The 23,927-nt window shown below is 48.9% G+C and overlaps 7 protein-coding genes across 7 annotated transcripts; 4 read left to right on the top strand and 3 right to left on the bottom strand.

Moving 5' to 3' along the window:
• Positions 1-487: 487 nt before the first annotated feature.
• On the top strand, positions 488-2,836 carry FPRO_11831 (uncharacterized protein; the record flags this gene model as incomplete). Its single annotated transcript, XM_031221350.1, has 2 exons — positions 488-781; positions 854-2,836. The coding sequence occupies 2 exons, from the start codon at positions 488-490 to the stop codon at positions 2,834-2,836; spliced, it is 2,277 nt and encodes a 758-aa protein (XP_031086917.1).
• Positions 2,837-3,729: 893 nt separating this feature from the next.
• On the top strand, positions 3,730-4,815 carry FPRO_11830 (uncharacterized protein; the record flags this gene model as incomplete). The annotated part of the gene is made up of 3 exons (XM_031221349.1): positions 3,730-3,751; positions 3,807-3,820; positions 3,880-4,815. The coding sequence occupies 3 exons, from the start codon at positions 3,730-3,732 to the stop codon at positions 4,813-4,815; spliced, it is 972 nt and encodes a 323-aa protein (XP_031086916.1).
• Positions 4,816-5,269: 454 nt separating this feature from the next.
• FPRO_11829 (uncharacterized protein) lies at positions 5,270-7,533 on the bottom strand (the record flags this gene model as incomplete). Its single annotated transcript, XM_031221346.1, has 9 exons — positions 5,270-5,591; positions 5,638-5,762; positions 5,815-6,295; positions 6,343-6,452; positions 6,499-6,856; positions 6,906-6,999; positions 7,060-7,156; positions 7,210-7,299; positions 7,354-7,533. 9 exons carry the CDS (start codon positions 7,531-7,533, stop codon positions 5,270-5,272), a joined length of 1,857 nt encoding a protein of 618 aa, XP_031086915.1.
• Positions 7,534-8,579: 1,046 nt separating this feature from the next.
• On the top strand, positions 8,580-8,907 carry FPRO_11828 (uncharacterized protein; the record flags this gene model as incomplete). The annotated part of the gene is made up of 2 exons (XM_031221345.1): positions 8,580-8,711; positions 8,761-8,907. 2 exons carry the CDS (start codon positions 8,580-8,582, stop codon positions 8,905-8,907), a joined length of 279 nt encoding a protein of 92 aa, XP_031086914.1.
• A 1,077-nt stretch (positions 8,908-9,984) lies between these two features.
• On the top strand, positions 9,985-11,829 carry FPRO_11827 (uncharacterized protein; the record flags this gene model as incomplete). The annotated part of the gene is made up of 3 exons (XM_031221344.1): positions 9,985-10,502; positions 10,551-11,053; positions 11,102-11,829. 3 exons carry the CDS (start codon positions 9,985-9,987, stop codon positions 11,827-11,829), a joined length of 1,749 nt encoding a protein of 582 aa, XP_031086913.1.
• Positions 11,830-12,433: 604 nt separating this feature from the next.
• On the bottom strand, positions 12,434-15,032 carry FPRO_11826 (uncharacterized protein; the record flags this gene model as incomplete). Its single annotated transcript, XM_031221343.1, has 5 exons — positions 12,434-13,667; positions 13,722-13,807; positions 14,297-14,492; positions 14,549-14,844; positions 14,904-15,032. 5 exons carry the CDS (start codon positions 15,030-15,032, stop codon positions 12,434-12,436), a joined length of 1,941 nt encoding a protein of 646 aa, XP_031086912.1.
• A 1,620-nt stretch (positions 15,033-16,652) lies between these two features.
• On the bottom strand, positions 16,653-18,133 carry FPRO_11825 (uncharacterized protein; the record flags this gene model as incomplete). Its single annotated transcript, XM_031221342.1, has 3 exons — positions 16,653-17,502; positions 17,551-17,817; positions 17,868-18,133. 3 exons carry the CDS (start codon positions 18,131-18,133, stop codon positions 16,653-16,655), a joined length of 1,383 nt encoding a protein of 460 aa, XP_031086911.1.
• Between the last annotated feature and the right edge of the window lie 5,794 nt (positions 18,134-23,927).

The raw sequence follows: 23,927 nt of genomic DNA, 5'->3' as shown, positions 1-23,927 counted from the left end.
TGTCGTTGCCATCCATGAGGTAGTCTTCCATGTCTTGATTGTCACATAGTAATCAACCACCAACTATCAAACTTTCATTTCACCAATTGTATTTTCGCAGCGAATTACTGCAATCTCTTTTTCAGCACATATTCGTCCTGCTCGCAGCCGTCGCATTTTGCCATCCCTTTCTGCATCATCTGTCGTCAGACTCCCTTGGACATGCGACCCTTTTAGTGTTAGTAAGACGACACAACCGACGTCAGTTAACGAGCCGGTGCTTTCTTTCAACACGCGAGCTCTCGTACATCGACAGCCACGATTAGGAAGAGCCGAAACCCTGTCGTCGATTACCGACATATGTTCCTGAGTCACAGCTTCAACGACGACAACCCGACCTGTCCTTTATTCTTCATCGCCATTCCTTGATCCCGATACTTCAGGCCACTTCATCCTCCCTTTAGCTCACCTGCCTACCTGGGAGTGGCATGCTATCAGTTTGATTATCATGGCTTCCATGCCTTCTGCTACTCGTCCTCAAGACGATGGACCTTCCGCCACCTCTACTGCGACGACGGACGAACAGACTGTCAACCTGCAGGTCCTCTCACCGTCCGTTGGTGTGAATCGACCACTGCTTTTCCCCAACCTTGCTGCAAATACTACGATCAAACAGCTCAAGGACAAAATTCGCCAGACTCTTCCCTTGCGGCCCGCCGACGACCATCAACGACTGATACATAGGGGACACGCACTCGTCCGCGAGGCGGATACACTAGTCGATATCTTTGGCGCTGATGCGGTACGTGACTCCTGGACGGTGATCTGTCCCAAGAGTTGCAACATGCTAACTGACGACTTGTCTTGCCTACAGGTTCGCACTTCCGAACAGCAAACGATTCACCTTGTCCTTCGCGACATCACCGATGGCCCATCTTCAACCCCCAATGCACCCTCTGCGCCACTGTCCCTCGCTGCTCCTGCTCCTGCACCTACGCCTGCGCAAGGTCCGAGTCCAACCGCTTCCGCACCACCAACGCATCCTCCACGCCCTCAGCCTCAGCAAGCTCCCGGCCAAGCTTTTGGATACCAGATGCCGCCAGGGTGGCGGAATTCGATGCCCCCAACTTCAAGCCCATTTCCTCAACCACGCATGCCATCCCCTTCGCCTTCGCACACTCCCGAGCAAGCGGCGGCTTTTCAACACCAACATCAGAACATGACACAGTGGTTGAACAGCATCCAACGAGAGGCCATGGCTAGAGCTCTGAATCAGAACCAACGAACGAGAGCTCAAATGGGAATGCGCGGCGTTGGCGACCCCAATAACCCCGGAAACACTGGTGGCAACAATAGTGGCCGAGCAAGCCCAGCTCCAGGCCATACCGTTTACCGTGAGCATGTTGGACCAAATGGGAGCACCTATCAATTCGAGACTGTGATTCGGACTATGGTACCTGGACAACAGGGTAACGGTGGTGCTAGCGGCTCAATGTCTCCCGCTGATGTACAGAATCTTTTTCGAAACGCTGATATCAACCAAGCTACGTCGGCAATGGCCAGCGCAATGCAACGAAGCGCTTCGAGCACATCTCTTCACAACCGACCTCAACATGGACTGGCGGCGCCCATGTGGCCCATGTCCCAGCCCATGACCGGCAGTGGCCGTGGAACCCCTGATTCGTTTCTTAATCGACTCAGCACCACTGCAGCTCCCGGAAGTTTACAGACCAGGCAAGGACCTGAGGTATATATTCTCTCGTCGCCCGAGGGACCCAGAGCTTTGCTTTTAAACAATAGTAGCTCTGAAACATATATCACCCCACGGTTGCGAACTCAGACGAGTCTACCTCACCTTCGACAAGCCGCTGCTCTTAGCAGTGCCGCTCTAGATGCTCAGAGTCAACTGCGAGCGAGACACCACCACCACCATCATCACCCTCATCATCACCACCATCACCATCCCCGTTCCCAGATCGCGCCGCAGCCGATACCGCAGCCCCAGGCACAAGGACGGCCTCTGAACCTACAACCCCCTCAGCCTTTTCAGCAGCAAGCTCCGAACCTTGCGCCGCAGCAGCAACCCGCATACCCGGCCCAAGCCCAAGGCCAAAACCAGGCGCAAGAACCGGACCCTGCGGCGATTATGGCTCCCCTGATGCATCGGGGAAATCCACCTATGGCGGCGCTTCCGCCTCTCCTTATGCAGCTCTGGCCGCAAATCTGGCTACTGTTCCGGCTGGTTCTGTTTGTTTGGTTCTTCACTTCCCCCAACGCAAGCTGGTCCAGATGGTTCACCATCATTGTGATTGCGGTGCTCATCTTTTTGCTTAGCACTGGAATATTTAACGGCGTTCCAGATCACGTTTGGCAGCCTCTGGGACGACACCTTGAGAATCTGATTCCCGCTGAGCCCAGACGTCGCCAAGCTATCGCCGGAGAAGACGAGCGGAATCAGCAGCCTCGACAAAACCCAGATCCTACTGAAATGGCACGGCGACTTGTAGCTCAGCACCAAGGTCCTGAGAGTTGGCTGTTATCACAAGTCAGACGCGTGGAGAGAGCCGGTCTCTTGTTTCTGGCCAGCATCGCACCGGGGGTTGCAGAAAGGCATATAGCCAATCTGGAAGCAGCTGCACGAGCGGAGAGAGAGCGTCGAGAGGCCGAAGCCGCGGCGGCAGCTGCGGCAGCTCAAAATGAAGAGAGCCATGGAGACCAGGACCAAACTGAGAATCTTGGTGAAGAGGCGACCACCAGCACTGGCGCAGAGCACAATGTGGAAGCACAGGCGGAGCAAGGAGTCCAGGATGATGACCAGCGAAACGAGCCAGCCAGGGAACAGCTTATTGAATTGTAGCGTTGTCCCTTACGATGATAATTTAATTGGTTGAAATGTGTTCAAGCGAGATGCAGGATGAGTGGAAAAAGTATAGACCAACGCTGCATATGACTAGCATTGGAACGAGGTGAAAAATATTGGAGTTGGGGGTGTTTTCTTTTCGTATGGAACCTCCTGGCTTAGTCCAGTTTTCTTCTTATTTCTTGCATTTCTTCTATCAGCGAAGAGATTTACCACAGAATAAAGTCGAGCCCAGGCCTTTTTGTAATTTGGTCTCGATGACATGATAGTTTTTGAAGAGTGTTGCTGATTCTGAAGGTGAGAAGGAGTGTGTGTAATAAGTTTATAGAGGCATTAACTTCAAGCTTAGTCAAGGCAAAGAACTGGATTTTTTGTTGTCAAAATTGCAAAACCCTTTCTCAATAGAATGGAATTCCTCATTCCAATGCCTGAGGATGGACTGCCAGAGATACCTAGGTAGGGAGGAAAGAAAACTCAGGATCTTGACCCTAAGCGATAAAAATGCTTAGGTATATCTAGCTGAGCTTAGAGGACTCTTGGCTAAGTTCATTTTGACGCCCTATATCAAAGTCCGGTGTTTTCTTGCTCCACGAGCTGAGGCCAGTGTACCTCAAATGATGTCGTAGCTTGTTGCTGCCTTTGGCTTTTCTTATCTTATCAGCGACTGATGATATCAGTGTTGTGTGGCTCCAAGCTCAGTTGTTTGCCGTTGAAGCTCCTACTTTTTATCTCTCCCCAAAACAACTTGATTCATCTGAGAAACGTCCACACTCTATCAATCGAACTACGTACCTTTAAGCGACTGTGTTAATTCTCGTTCCTTCAATTACCTTGCTCATAACCCCTAGTTCTAGCTAGAGTTGCCAGGAGACGCTGAACTTGTTGCAAGAATGAGTGGCGGATGGAATACCAGTTAGTTTCTGCTGCGGGCATGATCTTGACTGATATACTGACTTGAACTCTATAGTTGAGTCCGATGCGGTATGCTTGAATTATTCTGGCGAATCGTTGAGTTTGGAGAGCTAATTCGAAGCTGTCAGGGTGTCTTTACCTCTCTCATCGAGAATCTTGGCGTGAAAGACGTTCAGTTCGAAGAACTCCTCACACTCGACCCATCTGAGCTGCTGTCCTTGCAGCCCGTATACGGCGTGATCTTCCTCTTCAAGTACCCGACTGATCAACCGTATGCGACACCCGAAGGACCCCGCGACGGCTCGTTCGACAATGCCGCATCCGAAAACATCTTCTTTGCTGCCCAGACGATTCAGAATGCATGCGCAACGCAAGCTCTGCTGAGTGTACTACTCAATAAGACGAACGATGTTGAAATAGGCGAGAAGCTCGGCGACTTCAGAGAGTTCACCATGGTGTTGCCGCCCGAGTTCCGTGGTGAGGCGTTGAGTAACTCTGACCTCATCCGTGAGGTGCACAACAGCTTTGCTCGTAGCAGCCCTTTTGCCGACGAGACAGACAAGACTGGCGCCGAGGCGGAGGATGCTTTCCATTTTATCGCTTATACACCTATCAACGGTACACTCTACGAGCTCGATGGTTTGCAACCGGCGCCCATCTCCCACGGTGCTTGCAGCTCTGAGGACTTCCCCACCAAGGTAGTCGATGTTCTCCAACGCCGCATTGCACGGTATGACACCACCGAGATTCGATTTAATCTCCTGGCTATGTGCCGAGATCTACGACAGCGTGCGCGCGACTTCGGGGATGAGGAGCTGTTGGCAAGAGAAGAGCGCAAGCGACGAGATTGGATGTTTGAGAATGCTCTGCGCAGACATAATTTTGTGGGCTTTGCGGGTGAGGTGATGAAGGGCGTTGTGCGCAGTAAGATCGCCGAGGGTGGTGACGCTGCCTGTGAGAAGTGGGTGAAGGAGAGCCTAGAAAGGAGGAAGAATGCAGAGCAGGCTATGAGAGGTCGAGCTGGAGGTGGTGACGGGGACGGCGATGTTGATATGGGAGCTTGAAATGCTTGATCAAGGTCGTGGTGGAGATGGATATACCAGGTTCTATGACTATATTTAGGCAGACGTTCCATGATACCAGGTCTACAGTACTAAGAGCTGGTGATTCTTGATAGACGACATACAAAGAGAGCAACATCTCCTGTTGTATCACTACACAGTCCGTTTGTCATTTGCAGCACGCTGATATTCATGGCTTATAATTGCTTGTATACGTTACTACATCATATTTGACATTTCAGTATCCTGCCCCCTATCGGCAGTTCCCCTCCATCCCCTTTCTCTGGTATCGCCCATGCCTGGCTATATACTGCTCCGAGGGCGATACTGACCCTTTCAACTGTCATCATCCAGAAGCAAACATTGTCCCACAATTCCAAAATGAGGCACCAGCTCTCAGAAATTGATCGATACAGAGAATAGAAAGTGTCATACGCAAAAGTCATACGTTATACAGTCAACGCTCCCACCGTTCATTGGAGGGTGACATAGGCTGATCGCCTTTGCCGCTGGAGGCAGTCCTGGAGCTGCTGTTCTCGCGGCGGTTGTCGTAGTCAAGATCTCTCATGGCATGACCAGAATCACCTGGCTGGTCTTCATCATTCTCCCCACCAGTATTTCGACCGTGGCGAATGGCGCGAATGAACCAAGGAGGGCGGCCTGAACCCTTCCAGGTCCAGTACTCCTTGAGATCGTACTCGCGAGGCTCAACATAGCCACGTGTAACCCAGACAACGATGCCGACAAGACCGTTGAGGACTGCGTAGACGAAAACACCGCTAAGGGCTATTAGTAGGTATGTAAAGGAGAAGGTGGTCAACTTACGCGATAAGACCATAGGCTACACTGTAGCTGAAAGGGATGAATGTCATGACGACGAAAGAGGGCAGAACGTCGCCGATGTATCGCCAGTTGATCTGGGTGATTTGACGGATCATCATACAGCCGACCTACACATCCTATTAGCTACAATTCGACACCTAAAGAAGGAATACAACTGACCAGAATTAAAGTGCAACCAGTTGCCCAAGGTGGTACAGATGCAAAGATAGGCGCAAAGAACACGGCAGCGGTAAAGCATAGTCCAGTGGTCATGGCAGTCAAGCCAGTTCTTCCACCTTCAGCGATGCCAGCACCACTCTCGATGAAAGCGGTAACAGGTGAGCTGCCCAACAAAGCACCGATGGAGATGAAGAAAGCGTCTGTGCAATACGCAAGAGTCGAGCGAGGAAAGTCACCGTCGCGAGGGTTCACAACACCACAGAAGCGAACCATGGAGTAGAGAGTAGCGGTAGCATCGATGATGTCGACGTAAAGGAAGGTAAAGAGAGCGAGGGCGAATTGAGATGCCGAACCACCAAAGGACCAGTCGAGCTGGTTAAGAGTTCTTTCAATCGGGTGCCACATAACGACTTGACTGAAGAAGCCGAAACGGGAGTCTCCCTCGTCAGTGTGTGGGAAGTACGTGATGGGAGTGTTGCGACTGTGAGATTGTTAGGTGAGATTAGGGGATAAAGGAGGAGGACATACGGCCACGACAGAACAGAAACGAGAGCAATGCCAAGGATGAGGGCGTACTTGACGCGGAACGCCATAAGAAAGGCAGTGACAATACCGCCGCAAAAGACAGCAACCCATAACTACCTGAATAAGCGCACGGTTCTTAAAGGAGGTCAGCCAACTTACCTTGGGGCTCGACATCTGCCCTTCTGTGCACATGCCAGTCACCTCGTCAAGCAGCTCCTGGGGGCAGCCCCCAAGCGCAAGAGGAGTAGCCTTTCCACCACCGGTAATAGCACCAATACCGGCAGAGTACGAGAGACCGATTTCAGTGAGGAAGAAGCCGATACCAACGCCCGTGGCAGTCTTGATGGTAGAAGGTATAAGCTTGACAAGCCACTGGCGCATACCCGTGAGAGCAAGGAAGATGAAGATAAGGCCCTCAACGAAGACAGCTGTAAGTGCGAGACGGTAAGAGATGGGGCCGCTTCCGTTGTATCCGACAACCTGAAAGGTGAAGTATGCATTGAGGCCCATACCGGGGCTATTGGGGATCAGCACCATATCATAGTGTGAGAAGGCGAGAGACTTACGCGAGGGCAACAGGGAGGTTGGTAAGAAAGCCGAACATGAAGCTTGCCAGGCCGGAGACTGCAGCTGTAGCAGTGACGATATCTCGTCGAATGTCTATTGTATGGTCAGCATCTATCTCCCCATATTGTTGGGAGTCTGTCTGTCTTTACTCACCCTCTTTGCAAGCAACATATGAATCAATCTTGTCACATGCGTGTCGATCCGTCAAGTCACATACACAAGTACCGCCAGACTGAGCGAGCAGAGCAGCCTATCTATTGTCAGCCGGCCGAACTGCGGCAAAAGAGGATCGAGGACTCATACGTTGACAGCGATGATGTATGCCATAGTAGCAAAGGTTGTGATACCAGCGCGAACTTCTCGAAAGAAGGTCGCTCCAGCAATCTCTTGAGGCTAGAAAGTCATCAGCTCAGACAATTACCAGTACAGGCAGAGAGAGCATCTTACGTGTCCAGTACCACTGAGGGTGAAGAAGTACCCAAAGGCTGAAGTGGTGGCATAGTGGTCAACACGATCAAAGAAGTCACGAAGACCAAAGTATCGAGAGCGGCCAAGATGTTGAGCAATGTTGACATCTTCTTGGTTGGGCATAGGCGTAATACCTGGCTGCCCTGGCGAGGTTTCCATCTTGAAGGCAATGTGTGTTTTGTGGTGTTTGCTTTGACGATGCGAAGATGGAGTGGAGGAAAATTGGAAGATAAAAGGAATAGAGGGCACTGATTAGGCGTGTGATTATGCGAAGAGGAAACGCAAGAAAGAGAGGGAGGGAGTGAGGTTGATGGTGGCGTCGATAAACGCTGTGAAGAGGAGGAGGTGACACCAGAAGAAATGAGGAAGAGAGATCCTGTCTTGCGGCAAAGTTGAAGAAGCAGAAGATTAGACAGATTATATCAGAGAAAAGCAAACAGAGTCTCTTGGTTTCTGGCGTCAAGAGGACGAAACACCAGAGCAGAACTGCAACTGTCAGACACTGGCAGTCGTCTCGCACTGCCAACAACTTCGACGTCAGTCGGTATCTACACCTTGAGCCCGATAAGATAAGTCATCTCTCTCTCGCCAGCTCTTGTTACCGAATTAACGGGTATGCATCACAAGACTCGAAGTTCGAGTCCAAGTTGCGAGTTGCGCAAGATGCACACACACACGCACACACACACGCACGCACACGTACAGACAGACAGACACAGCATACGCCCAAAAAGAACAGGAACAAAACTGAACAAGATCTATAAGGCTGCGGGTGGTTTTTGGGTACCTTTATGTGTACACAGCGTTGGGAATGTTTGCCTTGGTCAAAGGGGAGGGCATTGTTTCCACGGGCCGTCTGTGTAATATTCGTTACCTTGGCTCGAGGGCTGGACCTAGCACTTGGGCCTTGGCTCTTTGTCCGAGCTTATTGTCAAGGTGATGCGTTTGAGGCGTTGTGATGAGTGAACATACTGGTAAACGGGCCTCATTATTAGCAAGTCTGGCATAAACAGTGATTGAGAAAGGAATTTAACCTGTGAGGATGAATATTTATACTGAACTGATAACCAAGATACAGATGAGATCAAATCCATCTCGACAGGAGCCATTGGATACTTGAACATGGTCAAAAGACCGAGTCGATTCACCTACCACACATATCCCACCCCTGAATTCACCAGAAAAAGGTATTCTTCAATGAGATCATGACCCAGAAGGATCCCGTTTCCACCACTGAGTTCCTGGTACCGACCCCTAAGAACACGGGTTCAGTGTCGTACAGACCAGGTGTTCGTCCCACCACATGCAGCTCGCCGACGTTCGCGAAGCGAGAAGGCGTCGGGTGTGAATGGTGACAAAAGACGTGGTTGGCTGATACAGATGTAGGACAATGCCCGGTATGTCTGTAGCCGAAATGAACTGGCTCTTGCTGGTGTTCTTTGGACGTTGGATGCTGGCCGAGAACTATTCGGCGGAGGGGGTACACTCATGTGTATATGTTGGATAATCACACTTGAACAGGAGAAAACATAAGAAAGACATATTTTTCACCATATCGAATCGCAGATTCTTCGTCCTAAGTTAAGGTATAACAGTATTGCTGACCATTGGTCGACATCTAATGCACAGAAAGTCGCCCCTTTTCACTTGCACAGAGAGCTGGCTGAAAGTCATGTGGTCTTTTCGTGAAACCCGTCGACATCCAGTATATCAATCACATACAGGCAGAGAAAATGTTCATCTTAATCAGAGACGTTTGGCATTGCCCACATGACTTGATGCTGACATTCTAACCAGGCTGTGAGGCCCTCAATGACAACTTGCTGCATATACTAACTCGTCTCAACTTCTGCTGTCACACATCCACCCAGAAATCCACAGTGATTAACTGCAGTAGGGATACTTCTAGAGCTATTTTGGGCCAGTGAATCAGGGACATGAGTAAACCTTGAGCTGATCATCCTAACACTTGATCTCCTACCTAATCATCGTCCTGTCTACCAAACGCGCATAAGTGACCATTCAGGACCCCAGAATTACTCCTTACAGGAGGTGAACAAACTCGCACGTCATTTCTGCCTCCAGAACCAACCGCTGGCTCTTTTTCTCCGAACTGGGACCGACATTCTCGTTTGACACTTCCAATCACTTGGTGCACCTGACACTGACACGCGGGTGCTCAGCAACTGTCAACCGCACACTTCACTTGATACCTACTTGAAAACAGTTTAGACTCTCTTATAGCATCGTTTTGACCTTGTATCAGAGGCTAGTAATAGTAACTCTCTGAAGTCCTCGACCTTTCGTAGGCCTTGACCCCTCAACTTCTCACAGCCTCCACCCCCACTCCTCCGAAAACACACACATTCATCTCATAACACCATTTCCTTTGCCATCAAGAATAGAAGATAAAGGTATCCGGTTTTTGTTTCCGAACCTCTTGAAGCTTATACGCACTCTACTTCGTAAATCATTCTTTCAACCTAGAATAGATACACTCATCACTCGACCTACTCACGACTCACTCCGATTTCATATACAACAAAACAAATCGCCCACCTTAGCAAAAAATCTCAACAGAAGATATAAAATCACAGAGATCCAAGCACAATGTTTGACGTCATCTGGGTCGATCCCGATCGCGAACTCGTCGGCGAGCATCGCGCCAAAAAGGAGATCAAGCGCGAGCTGAAAAACAAGGAGAGAGAAAAGGAACAGGAGAACTCCATCCTCAGCCGCTCAATCTCCGTCACAAGCACTCGGTCTTCCACAGAATCTCGTTTCGGCTTTCTCCGACCTCGAAATGGCAAACATGCAAAGGGCAAGGAGAAGACTCCGTCGGGTCTTTTGACTCCAAGTCATCACTCCTCACGCTCCAACTCGGGGAGCTACCATCGCTCGGCACTTATGGCAAACTTGTCGAATGTTTCCCTTGGGGTAGAGCGAGCACTCAGAGCCAACACTCCGGTTTCCACTGATGCCTCGTCTTCACACGTTACTAAGCGCAACGAAGTCTCACAGCCTCGACTGTCTGACTTGGAGAACCCAGACTCCTGTTCAGAGGTGCACGGCTACTCTGAGCTAGAAGGCGACCACCCTCCTACGCCAGCGGGTTCAATGGGAGATAGGTAACTTTATTACTCACGGAGAAAGAGAACACCACTGACCCTCTTCAGAAACTTCCCCGTCCCGATACTCCAGTCAGAGTCACCCAACAGTCTCGTGCCCAGTCTCAATCTTCCCAAAGAACCGAAAGCTCCCATCGTGATCAACTTCCGACCCAACGACCCCGACTCATGGCGTCCCCCGGAAGAATGGGAGTACATCGACCGACAAGCAGAAGAGGAGGCGCGAATGCTTGAGGACCAAGAAGATGTCGAGATGACCGTTGATGCAGAAGAGACAGTCCAAGTGAAGCCGTGCGCAGATTTCGAGAGTATCAAGGATCAAGTCAAGGTTATGGCGGCTTCGAGTCCCAGTATGATTCTTGCGCGTATCAAAGAGATCTGGACCGTCACCGACGAGAGGCTCCATGGCGAATTGAACATTGAGCTGAAGCGATGGATGCTTTCTGTCCTGCACTATCTGGACATTGAGGCGAGGGATAGTGCTGGTGTTGCTTGCGTTGTCGCGAATACGTCTGACGATCTTGGGGTACTGGCCCTCTACGAGTCTGAAAGTGAGTGAATCAGTGACTGTCAAAGTAGCGCAGTGCTAACAACCTTAGTCACGGCGACATACCTTGCAGCTCTTCACTCAACGAGAGAAGTATTCTCGCTGACAACAGCGTCCTTCCAAAACAAAGAGCTTCCCAACATTCGCCCAGTATTGGTCCCGTCCATGACTCCCTCGACACTCCCAATTGACCAGCACTCATTCACCATCGTATACTCGCTCTCGCTACCCGCCGTATGCTCTTCACCTGAGATACCAGGGGTACTCAAGAACATCAGCAACCGTCTTAGAGTCGGTGGCTCCCTACTGCTAACTCTTATTGACCCATTGCCCTGCGCAAGCACACTAGGACATCGCATGCGAGCATGGCTTCAAGAGCATCTGTTGATCAACCTCGAGCGACACTTCAAGTGCACGAACCCAAGTAGACTGTTCCCAGAATGGATGGGCGACGCTGGTCTGCGCGGCCAAGGCAGCACTCTCACAACCTCAAAGTTCTACGCAGTATCAGCTAGTATTCGGAGTCAAGCCGATGACAGCGATCCTTTCATAGATAGAATTCCTTCTGAGAGAGAAGTGAAAGCAGAAGTCCGTAGCATCATCGGTCGTCTGCTGTGGATGGAGGTCTGGGGCAGTTTCGTCACCGGGGATAAATGGTGGTGGGAAGACGAAGGCTGCGTTAACGAATGTCTCCAGCTGGGCACAGTTTGGGAATACCACATGATAGATGGCGTCAAGCAAGGCCAAGAGGATATTCCAGAAGAGGTAGAAGGCCTCTAGAACTTGGAGCACTAGGGATCCAGGAAAGATGAAAGTCGTTACTGATTTGTGCTTTTGCGCTACAGTTTCTCCTATTCGGGCTTTATTTGAAAAAGAAAAGAATAAAGTGCAAGGGCCCTTTTTAGAGGAAGATGACACATTATGGAAAGAAAGGGCTACAGCGCAAGGATAGGTATATGGTCGGATTTGTTCAGAGAGATAGAAGCAAGTTTCTTATTTTGAGATTAGCAAGTGAGCAACTGTGAGAGGATCTATATGTAAGGGGATTGTATGAGAAGACGAATGGTAGAACACTTCAAGATAGAACTCATGGTATCCTCTGTCAAATTGCATTTGTATGGGTTAGTATCCGATAACCTTGACCGTGTTTCGTATTCTGAAACTCTTGCTCGCTTCTTCTGCGCTCGAATCGAATAAATGTTGTAACATCTTTACATGAGCCCCCATGCACTCTTTTCTGAAGTTTTGCCTTTTTACCCAAGGATGCCTGCCAGTAGCCTTGTTCCCAGGCTGCTTGAGCTTCATCCTGACCTACGACCTGTTGGTCAGAATCATCCGAGTTTTCGGATCCCTCTTCACTGACTGATTCTCCATGATCGAGTTCCTATAAGTAGCCGTGTTTTGATGGGATCTCCCAAACCGGAGTTGCGAGTTCTTCTTCCAAGTCCAGTAGATGACCCTCTACGTCTTCTGTTGCTAAATCCCATTCCGCGTGCTGAATTCGCTTGTCGACAGCTCGATACCAAGAAGCCAGATTTTCACGCTCCCATCGTTTCTCTTTTTTGACCAACAAGGCTAGATGTTCTCGCGCGACTACAATGTCCTGTTGCTGCAACGCGCCGAGCACTCGCTCAAGATTCTGAATATCATTCTGTAGGGCTTGATCTCTAACGTCTTGATAAAGCTCGACAAAAGCTTCTTGCTCAGCGAGACCAGGCTTACGAGCTCCTACCAAGGCCCATTCATCCGTAGCATGAGAGGTTTCGACGAAATCATCAAAGGGTGTGTCGCCGTATGAGTCTCGCAGATATGGGTTGACGCCGGAAAAGTCCAAGATAGAAAGATACCGAAGTAAATCTAGTGAAGCTTCTCTGGCTGCAAGATGCAGCACGTTCTGAGAACCGCAATTAGAAACATTGGTAGAGCAACCTGCATTTACCAAAGCTCTGGTAGCCTCCAATTTATTGAAAGCAATTGATACAAGGAAAGGGGTACGTCCTTGATAGCCTCGTGCCTCAAGGTCAGATCCTGCCACGAGCAGCATCTCAATGGCTGCTTCGATGTCTTGATGGTTGGTGTTTTTAGACTGGGCTAGCCAATGAAGTGGCGTGTCTCCAAAGGCATCTCGCTGCTTTACAGATGCTCCCGCCGCGAGCAAGAGGCTGATGACCTCCGGTTCAGCTTCCATAGACGCGTGATGTAGTGCTGTCGCGCCTTCATCATTGCACAGATCAACCTTAGATTTTGACTTGAGCAACATCTTTACAGACTCGACGTTTTGTTCCCCGGCTGCGACCATGAGAGGTGACCTTCCATCGTACGATTGTTGATTAACATCAGCTCCTGCTGAAATGAGAACTTCCATGGACCTGATTTGGTTTCTCTGGGTTGCAAGAAGAAGAGGGGATTCGCCAGCGCCATCAATCGTGTTGATAGCCCAAGGTTGCTCCTGTAATGCTTCTTGTAGATCTGCGCATTGCAAGATCGCCTCGTGAACCTTGGTCGTTGTCACTTCAGAAATATCCCGACAGAGATCGAGAACCTTTTGAATGAGGTAAGCCTGCTTATCATTGAGCTTAGAGTATCGTAGTCTTAAGGCGGCAGTAATCGCCACACGTCTATCAATTAATTACTGAGCTAACCTTGTTCGATTAACGTAGTTAACAACTGACCTGGGTAACCCAACCTCAGTCAGGATACTCTTCCATATATCTAGAAGAGCCTCTAAAGAAGAGTAAAGTCGTTGGTCAAGAGAATACTGCTTCTGTTAGCGCACGCTGACTACTCAGTGGCGACTTGGGGGATATTGACCAACCTCTATGAGTCCCATGCCACAAATATCCGTGTCATGAGGGTAAACGCCATATGCAACCACTGTTCTCCTGACTAAATGGGTCGATCCTTCTTGGTTAGTCCATACCACAGAGCCCTCTTCAATCGATCTAAAGGGGCGTAGGGCGCAAGTCAATCCAGAAAGGCTGCTATAAGACGCACAAATCTTGAATGTCCTGATGAGAAACCATTTCGGAACTTGGTACTCCATTTTCAAGGCCGTATTTACTATACAGTAGCATCCTGGATCTGAACATTTCTTTCGAGACGAGCTATTACAATGCACAAGCCATGACCCAAGGAGTGAGTGTGTCCAGCTAGAGCTTCGGTATTGACTCTCAGAGAAATGACATCGGCACTGGCATGTGGAGCCCGATGATGTTCTCTGTGTTGATACCGTAGAATGTATCTGTACAGATTCATTCATTTGTTCCAGATTGTTACCATGGTCATCGCCGATAACTACTGCGTCTGACTCTGGTGTATGAGCGTCCTGAAGTTGTTGAACTGATGCTGGATTCTCTATTCCTTCTGGTAGCTGCAAAGAGATTGGCGAGCTTGTATACATTGTATACATGTTTAGCATTATCTGTCTCATTTCTGCCTGAAATCTGCTCACCTGTCAATACAGAGGGCCAGAGCTAGATTCTATACGTGGTACACTTACCTAATATCGCTGGATACGCGCGACGAGTTCAGAGCAAAGTGCAGAGTTTCTTTGGCTTGGCACATCCTCTGTTGAAGCTTCTTGATGTCACTTTTCTCTACAAGCCACTTTCTCTTCCTTGTCTTGCTCATTTTGTTCCCATCTAGGCCACTCTCGCGCGAACATATCCGTAATAACGCCTCGAGTTCTGCGGTGATATCATGGAGGTTTCGCGCTGCAGTGGTGATAAGGTCTTTTTCCATTGCTGTAGGGGCCATTTTCGAGACAGCTTCCGCTATGGATTTGATCATGTCCAGCTGAGAACCGCATGTTAGTCCTGACCATAGCAAAGGTTGACAGCAAGTGCGGAACCAACCTCATTCATCAGATAGTCAAAGTCCTTCTGAATATCCGGAATTTCTCGAAAAAGAGAAACGGCATGCTTCCCAGCTGCCAAAGCCTGCATCACGGCGATAGAGCTGGCTACGGCACCAAGGACCTCCATCGGGGGCGATAAATTGTGTTTGTTCGCAAGGACGACTCGGTTAAGGCCGGGTTCGAAAGCTTTACAGAGAAAATAAGACCCCGATATGGAAGAAACAAAGTAATCTCAACTTTGGAAAAAAGGAAAATGGAAATCAGGCTCAAAATGCCGACTTGGTTGGGCGAACCACCAACCAACGACCAATCAGGTGTACATACTCACAGCCTCGACCAGCGAACGTACTTAGCCAAGGCATACTGAGACAAGAACAATGAGATTTGCCTGGTGGGAGGCTGAGAGTTGGCATTTTATGTAACAATTTCCAAGTCTCAGACACAGTAATGCAACTTGATCTAAGGCTTGAGACAGACGAGTTTGAATTGGCAGGTTCGTACCTCCTTGGACGAGAAATCTGAAATAGATATCCTAACTGCTTCTTAGAATTTGTTCTCTCCTATAGCCGAATATAAACAGATATAGCGATATCATTTCGATAAGACGCCTCGATAGCATAACTGGTAACTGAAAATATTACGGGTGTTTTCAAAGCATCCCGAGCAATAAATTAATGAAGAAGGCGGAATTATCACATGGCATTTGAAGTCTTCACAAAGTAACCAAATTGTCGCCCTTTTCTTTCAACTAAAAATGTCTGGAACCCAATTGGACCCTGGAGAGCCACATCAGGCGAGTCTGTAGATGGCTTCATCTTCCCCGCAAACTACAAAAGCCCATCCACCTCTCCCCCGCATTTTTCACAATCCCTGACACTTCAAGATCATACGATGTCCCCACCAAGAATCTACATGCATACATCACAGAGCAAGAGTACGGCTAAGTCGAGACAACAAACCCACTCTTGGGAGAGGCAGGAAAATTTAGGACCTTTATTCTAAGTGACAAAAAGACTCCGTTAAGTTTATCATATATCAGAGGGCCCCTGGACCAGTCTATGTAAGCATCTTAATTTATTGTCAAGGGCTTTCTTTCTCCTTGAGGCCACCCTTGGCAAGCCACTGTCGATATCAAAGGGACCTTAACTTAGGTGCCCATGTCACATCCTTGACGCCATCGTCCTTTTTAACACACAGATTCCGCATCATCTGTCAATCTGATTGCGTGAGTGTGTCCCAGGGTCAAACGGTCAGTGCTTCCTCTGGACGACCGGGAATGCGTCGTCGAGACATGGATCTCAAGCCATCCTGTCCTTGCAGGTGCTAGACTAGCTCTACCTTACCTCGTGTTCCGCTCTTGACACAATGGAGTCACACTCCAGCCACGTGTGTTGAGCAACTGATTATCAAGCTTAAAATAAGGTTGATTCATATTCGCGTGGCAGATATTAGTTTTTGAAACACAGTTCTGTATCACAAGATGGGCAAAGCAGACACGTTCGATCTGCGGTAAAAGCACGCAAATGGCTCTCGGACTTTGCAGCATTTAAATACTATTTGTAACAATACTGGGGTATCCATTATCCTCCATCTTTCGACGCTGGTGAAACCAACAAATGTCTCCCAACAAACTCCCCCAAAGCTGTCTGGAGCACGCCTTGACCATCAAAGTCGTGTCTTCATTATATATAGTAACAAAAGAAAAAGGATATCTGCAGCATCGTTTCTAAGCAGACCCTTAGAACTGTTATACACGCACGTTGTCTCTCCGCTCATCGTCTGAAGTTGGCCGGCTCTCGTTGGCCAGTTCAGTCATACTTTCCGTTTCGAACTTATTCGATCGTCGGAACTGACCGAGGTTGTGTCGATGGTGGCTGGTCATTGTCCTTGCGTTATTGGCCCCGACCTCTGGTGCCATGCCGCCAACGAGTTCTGTCACATCCGGCCTTCGACCCATACGTAGGTCAGTAGCCAAGTTCTTGCACGCACTCCAAGATGTAACCATATAAATGAGGGCATTCCAAAAGCCCTGAAGAGGGAGCACAAAGGCACTCATGAACTCAAGCGGTACAGATGAGTTTTTGGTGTGGAATACTGAGTACACACGGTTGGCGCTTGATGGGACCCATGTGATCAAGATGGCTGTGAAGAACAGCAGGGCACACTTTGTGTATTGCCATGCTGCATTGCTGAGTTCTCGATTCCTCCTTCGAGCAGGATTGCCTCCTGATCGTTGCTGCTGCTGCTGTGCAGGAACTTGAACACTGGCCCGTGTTTGTTGTCTTTCAATAGGGAGAACTTCATCCCCGACATCCCCGGAGCTAGGCTGCGCTGAGATGTGAACCGAGTATGCGTTAGAGCTGGGGTCACTAGGGTCGGGTGCTCGACGGCCCCCCATGGGCTGAAGATGAATCGCATTCGGAGTAACGACCTCTGTGGTGACTGAAACTTCTGTGGTCTTAATAGTTCCCAGATGATCTCCAGCCCCATAAGTCAGATCTCGATCGGTGGAGCTAAAATCATCAAGCTCCTGCCGCTTGCGATAGATGGTGCTACCAGCACGGATGTAGATAAAAAAGGTAATGGCAATGACAACCCTGTGATGGTCAGCGCCCACTCCAGATTCAACGGGAACAATTACTTACCAGACAGGTCCATAGAAAGTGATGATACGCCAGATATCCCACTCCATACTCACCCAACACCACAGTGTGGCATTACCATACATTCGGTGTCCCTCCTCGTTCTTGATGAAGATGTATACGAAGGCTGGGACGAAAGGGATACCGTAACATCCGATGAGATAGGGAATCTCCATCTTCCGTAATCTTCGAGCATCGAACTTGAAATAAAATGTCAGGTAGACATTGATGGCCATGGACAAGGTCCAGAAGGCATCGGCAGGCATGAACCTAACGCAAGTTAGTGTCTAAGAGCATCGGTTTGGTGTAAGTGAGCCTACATCTGGATGAGGAAGGCCTGGAATTGACAGCCCACGGAATTTGGTGAGCCTATATAGGATCTTGACATCAATGTACCGACGTTGGTCATCATGTTGCCAAAAGAAGCATAAAATACCAGTCGGTTGATGGGTTTATGAAAGGCCTTCGATGACAAGAATGTGGCGATAATAAAGAGTGAGCCGAGCAATGAGAAGACAGAGCATGTCCGCTCAATGATACTCAGAGCGCGGAGCTGCGAGTTAGAGAGATGTTCGGCGGAAGACATGATGAAGGTATCGAGACTCGAGAGAATGGACGGTAGTTAACTAGGGTCTTGGTGGCAATGGCCAAGCAATTGGTGGTTCTCGTCGTCGAGCCGTGATTGGAATGGAGAGTCGGCTTTATCGATAGTTCACCATTCTCCCAGGTCTACTCAATATTTATGATGAAGTGTTGTTGGATGAAAAGAGGGAGACGCAAGTCAAGTCCAATGCTTTATTGTCGGCCCAAGGTTGGTTGGTTGGTGTCCTCGATATAGAAGGAGCGTTGATATAAGCGTAACGGTCAAGTCCCAAAGCGTTCGAGGTTTGTGTCTAATAACAACCAATGCTACCAATGATTGCACATTCAGGCCAAAGGTGCAATCCCAAAGCGTGGCAAGCAGAGAGGAAACTATGCAATGACCAAGGGGGATGGGATGATTGGGTTTATAAAGAAAACTGCTGCAGATCACTATTGCATACACAATCGTAACAAAGAGGAGGGCGAGCAAAATGATGATGGCGGGGGGCGAGGGGGAAAAGCAAGATAGAAGTAAGTGATAATTAGTCTAACCAAGAACCCGGCACAAAGGAAGACCTGCTAGCAAGTATGTAAAGGAGGGTGGAGTAGATCTGTATGTAATATGGCTCGCGGAGAGACTGAGAGGCGAGGGCATGGCATGGCATGCATATGCCCAAAGAGGAACACGGACAGAGCAAGACAGTCGGTGGTGATGTTGGCGCTTATGCTTATGACATGGGGTGTGGGAGGGTACAATAGACAAGTTATGAACTCGACGAGGATCCCCTGTAACCCTTGAGCTGAAGAAGGACAAGCCTAAAGTCGATGTCTTATCCATGTCCCGGGGAATGCATGGGGATGAGAAATCTGTAAGACGGGCCAGTCCAGTTCGGGCTCCACAGCTGCTGATGTGGTATCCGTAGATCCTACAGCAAAAGAAAGAGAGCCAAAAAAAAATATATGGAGACCCCTGAAGAACGGACATGTTGCCGACGTAAGCAAGTCATACATTTACCCAGCGCCTCCTGAAGCCAACAGCATGGGAGAAGGATCAAAGTTTCAAGCCACGGCGCTCTCGCCTAAAGAGGTATGATAGCACAGCATCTTGTGTCAAGTCTGCACAGCGAGGGTATCACAGAAACGAGGAGAGGTGAGTGAGATGTTCTGTTTTGATCGAGTGATGATGCTGCATTGGCTTAGACTGAGAATATCCCAGCATCTGCTGAAGATCCCCCAGAAGTGATAATGGAACCATGCTTGCATGTCCCGGGCATGAGGAATTAAAACCACGCACGTCAAAGATCAGACAGTGGTGAGTGATATTGGTAATTGGTTGGTCGTCATCTGTTGGACCAGAAGTGAGAGAGAGGATGGCGTCCAGCCCAAGATCTTCACAGGTGGAGTTTAGCGCAGTTTGTGGAGAGACCCCACTAACTGCACTGGCCAAAGTCTGGAAAATCATTCAACTCATCTCATCTCAATCAGTGCAAAACACGACATTTGTGTTGGTCAGCAGTGGATTCAAGATGAGCATTGACATTTTATTCTGAATCAATTAATAAAAGCCAGATCGAAAAAAGAAGGCGACAACTCATCTGCCGTCATAGTTCCAGGAACGGCGCCCCCTTTGCCGGCCCTTCTTTTAGCTGCCTTGACGCTCACTCACCTAGGTACCTTACACACGGCATCAGACAGAACCGCCCCTGAACATCCCCTAAAAGAACCCTGGGCTAGTGCGTGAAGGACAAGGCATGGACCAAAGCCTCCTATCAAAGGATTTGCAGCTGACATCGAGTCAACTCTATGTATGAAATGCTCCGAGCACATGGCCGCCAGGCACTTTGATAGTAAAGATCATCGCTGCCAGTGGATTTTGTTTCAATTGACTTATTCATTCACTGTCTGTTCGCATGTGCTAAAATGCTTCTCTCCTTCTATCTTGGTCTTGGCGCTGTATATCCTGATATCCCCATCGCAGAGACCCTCCCCCAGATTCTTCTCTGTCTCGATGGCTCGTGTGAGTTCCTTTCCAGCGTCGACGTTGCGCTTGGCACGGGGGGGTCCTGCTACGTTGACTGGCTTGGCTTGGCTTTACGGGGACTCGGTTGCTGTAGACGCTTGGCATCTGGGGGAGAAGAGACAAAGAGGCAGAGCGAGATATGGGGAACGGTACTCCGTAGATGGGGGGAGAAAGAGAGGGTCCGGAATTAACAAGAGCCAACGATCACCTCCTCTCGGACTTGTAAATCGAATCAATAGCGCGAGTCGTTGAAGAAAAGAGAGTGGATATCTCAGATGCCTTCTTTTCCATCCTGTCTCCAGAATCAAAACTCACTGAGCACTCACCGTCCGCTAACATGCTCATCACAATGACTAACGAGCCGTATATGCCGAGAATCGGTTCATTCGTCCTGTGCCGTCCAACTCCAACGTTGCTCGTTGTCGCTTTGACCGCCAGGTGGAACTTGTTAATGAGCGAGGCCGCTTGGCTTACGCTTGCCAAGCCACTCAAGCTCAATGGCAGATATCGTCTTTGTCTTGTGTCATATGAACTCCCTTTTAGTTGTATCCTTCACGTGAAGCCGAAGATATTGAAAATCGTTATTTCCGCACGCCTCACTTTTCCCTTTCCCGTCTCTGTTTTTCAATCTAATTGATTAATGACTCGAGTCAAGCCAAATGTTTCTGTTTCCCGCCTTTGAACGCCTCTGCCGTTATCCGGTAGAGCCTTTTACTCGCGCCGGTTGATTAACCACGTGCGTTGGGCGAGCATCGTTCCCATGCTTGGAAACGATCGCTGAGAGATGCCACGCGAGCAACAAGGCGAGACAGGGCAAGACAAGACAAGGCAAGGCCTGCTGCAGTAGCCAGCAGGTAACATGTCGACTATCGTGTCACATCGTTTGCAAGGGAGCGGTCTGCTTGTTTCCGCTATCCCAGTATCAGTTGTAGTGCTCAAGTCACCTCAAGATCTATTTGTCCTGAAGGATCAAGTTACCCGTGAGCTATATCATTATGCCACGTTTTTGATATCAGCCAAGATGCTGTCGTAAGGTCCAGACTTTGGGACTATTAGATCCTCCTATAGCACCCTCTCCCCTCGGGGGGAAATATTAAACGACCCCAAATGCACCAAAATTCGCTGGTGTTCCACCCATCGAGGGGTCGTTTTTTATTTCCCCCCCTAGCCTCTTAAACAACAAGTGTGTGGTATCGTGCCATCACAGACGCAAGCTGACGGCACAGTCTCGAATCCTTGTCTCATCAACCTTAAGACCCCGGATTTCTTCTTTTTATCCCGCCCGCCGGACTGGCATCCATCTTAATCTGGCCCATTGCATTTGCTTTTTGCCGTCCCCGCATCACATCACATCCCATCTCATCTTATCCCATCGCAGTCCACTCTGGTGGGTAGACAGACTAACAGTACTGTACGGAGCAATGGCAATCCAAACTCGTTCGACAATCTCAGATTTCTCGTAACAAACCCCCGGAATCTGGGGTGGCGAAATCTGGGGTATCTTGAACCGTCCGTCTGGGGTTTCTTGGCTATGACCTCTTTGACTGCCGCTCATTCATCGTTTTAGCAACTGACTGAGCACCGAATTCTTTGCCCTGAAACGTTAGCTCCCCGTGGTCAGGCATCCAATTAGTCTCCAAACATTGACGCACCAACACCGGTCAAATTAATGCCACAAGGCGCGTTCCAGCTAGCCTCCATTTTGTCCAAGTTAGCCTGTTCGGCTAAATAAATGCACCAACGATAGCCTCATTTCTGAGCCATGCGTCGGAGCTTCTTCTGTAAACATCAATTGACTTTCTCGCCTCGTAAGGCGCAGACACTTATGAGTTCTTTTGTATGTCTTCTTTCCTGTGCCTCAGGTCAAGTCAATAGTTGATAGCCTCTGAATCCTTCTCGGGTCCATGATTTGGAGTCATTATCATTAAGCTTACCCCTTTTCCACCTCCTTTCGTCTTCCAATATCAACATGTCTGTTATCGCACTTTTTGAACAAGGAGACACTGCCAAGCTGTCTGATTAACATGTTCCAGACTCGACTCACGAGCCAGAAGTTCCGGAGCTTCAGAGCCAAGCACCTGACCTAGTTAGCCTCCACGTTGCATCAAGACCCCGGGCATATCCTTGTTGTCAAGATTATGCTTCAAACTCTGTTTCTTCTCTAAATCCTCTCTCATCGAATCCATCGATACGTGATACCATGCTCTTCCCGACCAGGATCCCCTCTGTTGCCTCCCGCTCCCCCCTAGCCCTCAAAACACGATGTTTTGTAGTTTCCTGGTCAGCGAAGCGAAGTCATCGTAAGCACAATGGACGGCTTGACGCATCAAGGGCAGGTAGCACTGCCACATGGATGTCGGGGTGGACGATTCGCGTCACACAACTAAACCAAATGGATAAAGTCGTTCCAGATACATCGGACTTTGTCATCTTCACGATTTGTCTATCATGTTCCTTGCATCGGACTCCAACTCTTTCCTTCCTAGGCAGGGTCCGAAGTGGCTCCCGGTTCGTGATGCTTGTAGACCGATTCGCGACAAAGCCTTTTTAAAAGACTGATTGACAATGCTACAGTACCAGTATGTACTGAGCTCTTCTAGAGCCCCTGGCTCGTTTATCAACTTGATATTTAATCGATACTATCCTGAATATGGTCACGGTTTCGAGGAAAGCAGATCTCCCCCTGGTTTTCAAGAAACCTCGAGATCCTTTGGCAAGTATCACGGCGTCGCCGAAACTCTGGCCAAAGCCCCCGGTCACAAACAGGCATGCTGCTATAAACAGTCGCTTCCATATTTGCCCAGAAAACCCCTCGAGCCTGAATTCTTCTTTTTAGTCATAAGAATCCAAAGTCCGCACCGGCTTCGATGCACCCGTGATGACTCCAGGGTCTTCACCGTTTGACCTTCTGTCATCTACCGCATCGAAGGAGGCTGGGTTGTTACGACTGCGGGTTGATAGCCCAATTGGGAAGAAAGTTCCCTTGGCTGTTTCTTGTCTTTACTTTCTCGCTTCTCCTTCATTAATCCGTTGTCAACTCTCAAAAATAGAAATAGCCGAAGCAACAGCAAAGGAAACTTGGTAACACGAGAAGACGCCAGTGAATACAACCCATTCCTTTCTGCTCAATTCAGAGATATAGTGAACTCCGTGGCAAAATGATACAGTTTTATGACCGGTCTGGATATACAGACACTTGAAGGGTTCCAATCAAGACAAAGAGCGCGATACAGGTTGGACATTGGGACAATAGCCATAAACAATCACCGACACCTTTACGTTTTTTAGAAGTAATACACATTTAAGAACTCGATCTGAAATCATTTGTACTGGACCGATGTTTGGTACATAGAACCATGAGGAGTTACCCTATGCATCGGCAGTCGCCTGGGAATGATGTGAATTGCTCTATTTCGCAGGTTGTTCCTTAGATTACCAAGTAACATGTAATTGTCATATTGAATTGCAGGGTGCACATCTCGTTCTTGATGATAGTTGACTAGTCTTAGTGAAAATGAAGCCCTGGCAAACAAAAAACATCCAGGCAGAATAACGTTCTTCGTTCATCAAAGAAAGCAGCCTAGGATAGGCTCCACCATGAGAAGAAAGGTTAATGAAACAAATCTATGAGGGAATAATGTAAATGAAGTCATCTGCGGACTGACCTGTATCTCTTACGGCTCGCAATGTGATGTGTTGTCTAACTCACCCACATCCGCCTCTGATGATCAGCTTAGAACCAAAGTCTTATCTGAATCACCACACGATAAAGACATAC

This window comes from Fusarium proliferatum (genome assembly GCF_900067095.1).
Source record: "Fusarium proliferatum ET1 genome assembly, contig: FPRO_scaffold010, whole genome shotgun sequence".
In the NCBI taxonomy this organism is placed as follows: Eukaryota; Fungi; Ascomycota; class Sordariomycetes; order Hypocreales; family Nectriaceae; genus Fusarium; species Fusarium proliferatum.
This window is presented reverse-complemented; position numbering and strand designations above follow the sequence as displayed.